We start from the raw sequence: 9,165 nt of genomic DNA, 5'->3' as shown, positions 1-9,165 counted from the left end.
ATACATTGCCATGGCGGTAAATCAATATTTTTCGGAATGCCTCATACCATACGTGTAGATCTACTGCTAAGTTTGTGTTTAATGCTAGTAATAAAAATATAATTACATGCTTGTTTAACAAAATACAAGCAAATTTTAACAATCAAACCGTGGATTGGGGGGGGGGGGGGCTCGACGCAACGGCCCTGGATCCGCTTTTGAATTGCATGTTTAATTTAAACCTGTCTTGAAAGCACTGATGTTAACATACAGCATGATAAATATAATTTAAATCATACTTTAGAAAAGCTGCATGATTATTTTCATTAAAACATGAAAAAATCTTTTCTTGAACATAAAGTCAACATCACATCAAATACGAAGGAGGCACTCGTTTTGATAAGAGGTACGTGTATAAATCAATTGACTGTTTTTCATTGCATGTAGTGATTGAAAATTTATCATATTGTTATTTTATTATGGAAGACTGAAGAATTTTGTTATTCAACATATGTCACATGGTGACGTCATGTTTTTTAATCTATTGCGTCATTGATTTCCATGCAATGTCCCTTGATAAATTTTACGAAGAAAAGATTATGTGGTTTTCATAACATTCAGATACAGATTTAAACAATAAGTTTCCGTAAAAGTACAGATTATATAATAACACAATCAGATTCAGACTTCAACATTTGATTTCTTTAAAAGTATAGATTTTAATGAGGAGGAAAAGTAACATCTATCCAAAAACTAAGTATTTTCAACTACAGTTTTTCTTAAAAACGGACGTGGCCGCACTTTTGTACAGTTATTTTTTCTCTTGCATATTAGTTGCCAAGGTACACTTGTTCTTTCTGCAAAGTTTCGCATATGTACTCGGATGCCGCCACATCGAAATGTAAAGTTGAAGAGTAGCAAAACGTCCAAAATAGGTGATTTCCAAAATATATGACCAGTGTTGAGTGTTACACAAAAGGTCACGTGAGTTGAAGAAAATTGATACCAATTTTTCACAAAGGGGAACCTTAACAATAAATTGACACAGTTTAATAAAGGTTATCGTGCGTTTAATGTTTGCCGATTTTATAGGGCCGCCTTGTAATACATAATGTACCCAGTTCTTGAGGACATTGGCAGGGTTCCTGGCTTTAGTATAGAATTTTTGAAGAATTCTTGAGCAGGTGTAATGGTATGAAACGTTTTATATTCTGATATATGTAACCCAACAAGCCACCCTCCCTTTTAAGATTTTGTCAAATCAATGTTTTTACAGTTCTCAATGCATTTCCTATGTAAAATGTTCATAAAATGTACCTTCATAATTTTTTACCATAATTTTTTTCCAAAACCCATTTATTTTAGAATGTTTATGTAATATATACATTATTGTATCCTCATTTTGAATGATATTTAGATACCATGACTGAAAATGTAAATTTAGAAACAAGACACAGATCTGCCAACACTGTTCTTTATTTTAGAGTTACTTCCCTTAACATCTAATTTGTATGAATTCTTTAACTGCTCAACTATTTCCGTTAATTATGTAATTTACCTTATTGGAAACAAATTATCATAAAACATTGGTATGGATTTGTTTTTAAAATATGTTTGCAGTTACCAAAGGTTGCTTCCTTAGCACTATCTTATACAGTAAACTGTTATAGGAGCTACTAGCAACTGACACATCCTAATCCAGTATAACCACGGTAAATCAAATTATAGCCTGATATGAACACTGCTTACTGCCTGTCCCTGAATATAATATACAACAAATCAATCACCGCTTTTCGTTCTTGCTGTAGAGATGATTCTGGTGTTGTAGGCAGCACGTGCGTTTTTGTTTACCTTTATAAAATACGCTTTGTTGGTTTTCCTTTTGTATCTAGAATTTTTCTAGTGTGTGACGGAAAAGGGCGAGGTGATCCGATGAGTTTTATAATAGAAAAAACCCATGATATAAATCCTTTTTCTCCGGAAAACCGTTACTTGCCAATGTCCTTAATGAATAAGTGGAAATTTTAGTGAGACGCAAAGGACTTTATTCGGTAATAACCAATATTTGCCCCCCAAATCAAACTTTGATGAAGATATATCATATTAAGTTCTAATCAAGAGAGTATTTGCTGACTTCAAAGCACTGAATATTTTCATAAGTAATGACACCATTTGTACGTAATGACGTCACAAACATAACGTAAATTTCAGTTTTTTATGAATTTAACAGAAAAATGTACATATTTTGTCCATATTTTGAGTAAAAGTCACCAAGCGCATGTGTGTTCAGGATCAATATTTTGATAATGATATAATGTGTAGAATGATAATATCAATGAATATGTCAATATTGTTCCTGAACAAACTTGCGCTGTATAAATTTTCAAGCTAAAATTGTTGAAATTTTGTCCATTTTGTTCTCTTTCTGAAAAAAGGTATAAAATCGGACTAGTTTGTGACATAAAAACAAAAATTGTGAATACACTGCTTTGACAATATAATATTTTCTGTTAATTTATATTTCTCATACAATTTATTGAAGAACTGCGAAGGATAGTATTGTTCTCCCGCCTACCTCCAAGTCAATTTTCAAACATATTCGATGAATTTTTTAATATTTTTTATAGCTACTTATATGGATTTTCATAAAACATTACTTATTTTGGAAAACAAAGAAATATAACTCTAAAATTTTGGTAAAACTTGTGTTTTTCACTGTAGAGATCAACGGAAAATGGAAAATATTTTTAAAACATCTTTCCCCCCTGTGTCACAAAATTCCTTTTCACAGGTAATACGGAATGTTATTTCACAAATTCATACCAAAGCTTTTTGTGTGACACGGGGTGGAACGTATGTTTACTGACAAAAAACGATAAAATTGCTTATTTTTCAACAATTTCAAAACGATTTACAACTGAAACATTATATTCAATTGAAATATGTATGTTTTATTTATTAGCCCAAAACATAAGAAAAGATATAAGGAACATTTAATCATATCCAATACTATTTCAAAATACAGTGATGCTTGAAACTTCGATTTCAATGGAAAATATCTTCTACCCCCCTTTTTTTCAAGAGCTGGAATTATGGATAATTTACTAGTTAGCACTGGTATTAAGATGATTTATCAATTACCATTGAACTGTTCTTTGTATTAAACAAAGATTTTATGGACAAATTGCTATTTATATTGAATTAAATGGTTCCAAAATGTAGGCGGGAATCGAGAGTTATTGTGCATGTTTCTTCAGCACATTTCAGGAAGTTTTCAAAATTTGCCTTTTGTGGGGGCAAATATACGTAATATACCGCATATAGTTCTTTAGCGATTTGTCCTTAAATTTGGGTATTTTTAGCGAGATGTAATACTAGGGATTTTGAAATGCCAACTTAAAAAACTATTACAACTTAAACACAATTAATATTTTGCGATATCGGCACCTTCGCTAATAAAGCCAAAATTAAATCCTCGCTAAAAATTCTGCTTATATGGTATGAAAAGTAAAAAAAAAATTAAAAATACAAAAGCCACATGGGCCACATCGCTAACCTGAGCACTGTGGGTATGAAAAAGTAGAAATTGGTATATCAATCAGTTATGGTTTTGTTATTCTTAAAGATGATTTTAAAGAATTTTGCTATATATTTCTATGTAAAACTTTGGTCGGCCATTGTGGCCCCGCCCTACCCCAGGTGTCATGATTTGAACAAACTTAAATCTACACTACCTGAGGATGGTTTCATCTTTTCTGGCACAGTGGTTCTTCAGAAGATTTTTAAAACAAACAACTAAATTTTCATTAATGCCCAATTATTTCCCCTTAAATGAGGGTATTGCTCTTCATTTGAACAAACTTGAATCCCTTCACCCAAGAATGCTTTGTGGCAAGATTGGTTGAAATTGGCCCAGCGTTTTTTGAGAAGAAGTCAAAAATGTGAAAGAATTACAGACAGACAGACAGAAGAACACCAGACAAAATGTTATCAGATTTTAAGCTGTTGAGCCTTCGGCTCAGGTGAGCTAAAAACAGGATTTTCTGTATCCTAATTTTGCATCATAACTTTGTAGCTAACTGGGATTTTAACCCATTCTTTTCTATGCTGTTAGGCAACACAGGTCAAAGTCTAGTTAATGTTATTAAGGATAATATAAAAAAAAAAATTAGATTTTTATTTAGGATATTTTGGACAGGTTTGATTGTGTTATTTGTCATTTCATATTCTTCTTTGATAAATCTGATTTGAAAACAGCTCACATAAATAGGTATATCACTGATGTTCATTTACATGGTATTTTGTCTGACAATGCCAACTTCGTTTATATGCTATTACTTATATGAATCCTCATGTGTTTTTTAAGGTATCTAATCTGCTGAATGTTTGTCCACAAACACCACATTCATAAGTTTTTTTTCACCTGTGTGTATCCTAATGTGTCTCTGTTTGGAACTTGAACGGTTAAAAGCCTTTCCACACACATCACATGTATAAGGTGTTTCACCTGTATGTGTCCTTATGTGACTCTGTAAGTGACCTGAATGGTTAAATGCCTTGCCACAAACATCACATTTATATGGTGTGTCACCTGTATGTAACCTCACATGTTTCTGTAAGTCATCTGACCGTTTGAATGCCCTCCCACACACATCACAATTAAACGGTTTATCTCCCGTATGTGTCCTCCGGTGACTTTGTAAGTGACTTGACTGACTGAATGCCTTAATACACATATTACATTTATAAGGTTTATCACCTGTATGTGTCCTCAAGTGTCTATGTAAGTGACCTGAATGGTTAAATGCCTTGCCACAAATATCACATATATATGGTTTGTCACCTGTATGTATCCTCACATGTCTCTGTAAGTCATGTGACTCTCTGAATGCCTTCCCACACACATCACATTTAAACGGTTTATCACCTGTATGTATCTTCTTGTGACTCTGTAAGTGATTTGACTGATTGAATGCCTTTCCACACAAATCACATTTATAAGGTTTTTCACCTGTATGTGAACTCATGTGTAATTGTAAGCTATTTGATCTCTTGAATGCCTGCCCACATACATGACATTTAAAAGATTTTTCACAAGTATGTGTCCTCATGTGTTTCTGCAAGTTGCATGATACAGAAAAAGTCCTTTCACACATATCACATTTGTAATGTTTTTCACCAGTATGTGTCCTCATGTGACTCCGTAAGTTCTGTGACTGGTTGAAAGCCTTCCCACACACATCACATTTGTATGGTTTTTCACCAGTATGTATTCTCATGTGACATTGTAAGGTTTGTGACTGTTTGAAAGCCTTCCCACACACATCACATTTGTATGGTTTTTCACCAGTATGTGTCCTTATGTGCGTCTGTAAGATATGTGAATGGTTGAAAGCCTTCTCACAAACATCGCATTTGAAAGGTTTTTTACCAGTATGTGTCCTCATGTGACTCTCTAAGTTCTGTGATTGGCTGAAAGCTCTCCCACACACATCACATTTGTATGGTTTTTCACCAGTATGTGTCCTCATGTGACTCTTTAGATTCCCTGGCCAACTGAATGTCTTCTCACACACTTCACATTTATAAGGCTTTTCAGCTGTGTGTGTATTCATGTGTGTCTGCAAGTTTTGTGACTCACAGAATGACTTCTCAAATACATCGCATTTATAACGTGTTTTATCTGTGTTTATCCTCGTATTTCTCTGTAAGGCACCTGATTGGTTCCAAGTTTTTTCACATGCATCACAACAATAAGATACATTACCAGTTTGTGTCCTCATGCAGACAGCAAAGTCATCTGATACAGAGAATGCTGTCCCACAAAATTCACACTTAAAACTTTCCTCACTGGTTTGAGACCTTATTTGTCTCAGTAATTGATCTGAACTATTGATACATATCCGAGGCATTTTACTTACATATGTATTGATGTGTCTTTCTGAATTTCCAGTTTGATCTTCATCTGAACAATGGTTCTGTAATTGTTCATTATCGTTCTGAATATTTGAATGGGGCTCGAAATATTTCCTTTTCCTCTGCAAAAATGACAAAGAAATCAGTTTTAATGCTCCATAGGGCACTGCTCTGATTACATTTATTGTGAGGATAAAAAGTTAGAGTCATGAAAATGGGAGTATTTTTCGTATTCGGCAAAGGAAATGTATCCATATTGCCTACAGTCTCTCAGAAAACGGTAATTAGTATGTTCATGGCCTCTTCTTTAAATCAATATCAAATTTAATATAGGCATCCGGTTTACTTTTTAGATGATTTCAAATTGAATGACATGAAAATACCCAATTTTCTACATCATTCTGCTAAAGCCATAAAGTACGGGAAAAAGAAAGTTAAAATTGATTATGATGTCATAATGGATCTAGCACCAAAAAATTAGTCTCAAGTTATTTACTAGATCTTGACCTTAAAGCATGTTTTACTAATAACTGTCTGTATGTAAGTTTTAATGCAGTACCATATTTTAAAACTAGCATTTTTGCTAAAGTATGTCATCCTTGATAAATAAAGGCTTTATTATTATTATTATTATATTACCCCTGAACCTGGGGTCATAAAATTCACAGTAGCATTCTTCCTCATCATGACTATGTACTTATTAAGTTTAGTTGATACCCAGGAACAGAGAAAAAGATTTTTAAAGAAATAATGTATTTTTATTATATAATCAATAGAGCCCCAGCCTAAGACCAGAACCCCTGACCCTGGGGCCATAAAAATTCACAATTTAGGAAAGAAAAATTCTTGCTCATCATAACTATATCCTACATTAGTTTATTTAATACCCAGCAGCAGAGAAGAAGATTTTCAAACAATTTCTGCAATTTCTCTATTCAACCAATACAGCCCCAGTCTAAGACCAGAACCCCTGACCCTGGGGCCATAAGATTCACAATTTTGGAAGAAACATTCTTGCTCATCATAACTATATACTCAGTTAGTTTGTTGAATACCCAGCAGCAGAGAAGAAGATTTTCAAACAAATTCTGCATTTTCACTATATAATCAATACCTTTTAACGTCCCTCTCCAGAATATTTCACTGATATGGATATATAGTCAATAGAGACCAGCCCTTACACCAGAACCCCTGACCCTGGGGCCATAAAATTCACAATTTTGCAAAACGTATTTTTCCTCTGAAATCATAATTATGTTCTCAGTTTATTTAATACCCAGGAGCAGAGAAGATTTTTAAAGAAATCATGCATTTTCACTATATAATCAATAGAGCCCCGCCCTAGCACTAAAACCCCTGACCCTGGGGCCATAAAATTCACAATTTTGCAAAAGGTATTCTTCCTCATCATAACTATGTCCTTAGTTAGTTTATTTAATACCCAGGAGTAGAGAAGAAGATTTTTAAAGAAATAATGCATTTTCACTATATAATCAATAGAGCCCCACCTTAGCACTAGAACCCCTGACCCTGGGGCCATGAATTTCATAATTTTGGTAGAGGACTCAATTATCATTCCATTCCTGCTAACAGTTTGACTGCTTGATGTCCAGGAGTAAAGAAGAAGATTTTTAAAGTGGTTTTGGTCCCACCCCTCAGGCCCTAGGCAGGGACAATGGAATTCACAATTTTGTTCCCCTTCACCAATAGATGTGTTGTGTAAAATTTGGTGGAAATTGGTTGAGTGGTTGTAGAGAAGAAGCTGAAAATGTTCATATGTTAACACACGACGCACGACGAACTACGCACGAAAACAGATAGCAAAAGGTCACCTGAGTTTACTTAGGTGACCTAAAACTACTTCATAACACCTCAGCTATTGCAAACTTGTACTCAACATGCTCAAGTCTTTGCATTACAAAATTCCAAAAACGAACACAAATGAAAAACAGCATTATATTCACATTCATTGATTATTTCATTAGTACCTAACATAATGGATATGTCAATGTACCTATTTTGTAAATGTCCTCTAGGAACATGAATGCATTAATTTCATAACAATGTCATCCTGTGAGCGCATACCTCAAAGTCTAGTTTATCTAAATAAAGATAATGTCAGAAATAATTTTCAAATTTTTTTTTAGCTTTTTTAAAGGACTGTTTTTTTGTAAATGCAGAGCACCAGATAAGGTGCGTATTTGCAGAAATACGCATTAAATTTTACAAAATACACATTGAAAATTAAAATCAAAAGCCTGAAAGGCTTCAATGGCGTCGAACAAGAAAAACAATTTCAAAAGATCTGCAAATAGGTGAAGTGACTGACTCCGGTAACATAATAATAAAATTAAATAAATAGTCTTAACACATTTACAGTATAGGGCCTGATAACGTTGTGTCCTGGTCCGAATGAGTCAGGGTTCGAATTGACCAGACATCGTCAGAAATGTCCATCCTCTATATCAATCTAATTTTTTTTCAGTCAATCGAAGACATACGAAGGGTTTCATAATATATTTTAATTAATTGCCATTGTCAGTGTTGTTCTGTTGTATAGTGATTGCATCTTAACTACAACCATGACTCTAATGTTACAAGTACGATCGACTTACGATAGGGCGCGGTAAACAAATGGAGGAAATGGATAAATACAGTAATACTGGCATTACTGGTCAATATCGTAAGTTGTTCGGCTAAAATTGGTTAAAGTAAAGCTAAGATTAAGAAATTCAATCTTTATAGTCTTGTTGTATTCGTGTTTATTTTTTAATTATTTTACCTTATTTAAGATTGTTTGTATTACATTAATCGGTCCCAAAATGTGATTCATGTCACTCGATGCACCCTCTCTGTAGAAACTCATCCGCAACAACCATAACGTTTTTCTTGCGTAAAAATTAAACATAATATCGTTGTTTTGTAGTAGTATTAATTGAAAATACAATTGATTTGATTTTATATTCAAGCTTTTATTCATTGTGAACGTTTTAAAAGAAATTGGTTTACAGCTTTTGCTTTTTTGTATTGCGGATGCATCCACTGACACGTGTGGTCGCGTAAACCTGACTCCTGACTGATCCCTAGATGACGATCGGGCAAGCCCGACGCCATAATATAGCATGCAATTACGCATGAACAATCATACGAGGGGTGATCAAAAAATTCGCAAACTATCTCTTTATCTTCAAAACCACAATCCAGATTAGTATGAAATTCGGTACACACATAGCCATACACAAGGTCTATAAATACCATATGATGAATAAA

At 33.7% G+C, this 9,165-nt stretch overlaps 1 protein-coding gene across 1 annotated transcript; it reads right to left on the bottom strand.

The window, feature by feature from the left end:
* Positions 1-4,188: 4,188 nt before the first annotated feature.
* On the bottom strand, positions 4,189-6,013 carry LOC134266218 (zinc finger protein OZF-like). The gene has a single exon (XM_062748450.1). The coding sequence runs from the start codon at positions 5,889-5,891 to the stop codon at positions 4,350-4,352; it is 1,542 nt and encodes a 513-aa protein (XP_062604434.1). The 5' UTR covers positions 5,892-6,013; the 3' UTR covers positions 4,189-4,349.
* Positions 6,014-9,165: the final 3,152 nt, after the last annotated feature.

The sequence above is a fragment of the Saccostrea cucullata genome, unplaced genomic scaffold (genome assembly GCF_032062105.1).
Source record: "Saccostrea cucullata isolate Sc308-1 unplaced genomic scaffold, CSIRO_AGI_Scuc_v1 ctg6036, whole genome shotgun sequence".
Lineage (NCBI taxonomy): Eukaryota > Metazoa > Mollusca > Bivalvia > Ostreida > Ostreidae > Saccostrea > Saccostrea cuccullata.
This window is presented reverse-complemented; position numbering and strand designations above follow the sequence as displayed.

Excerpts from the sequence above, each read along its gene's own strand:
- LOC134266218 (XM_062748450.1), bottom strand. The coding sequence starts at position 5,891 with ATGCCTCGGATATGTATCAATAGTTCAGATCAATTACTGAGACAAATA.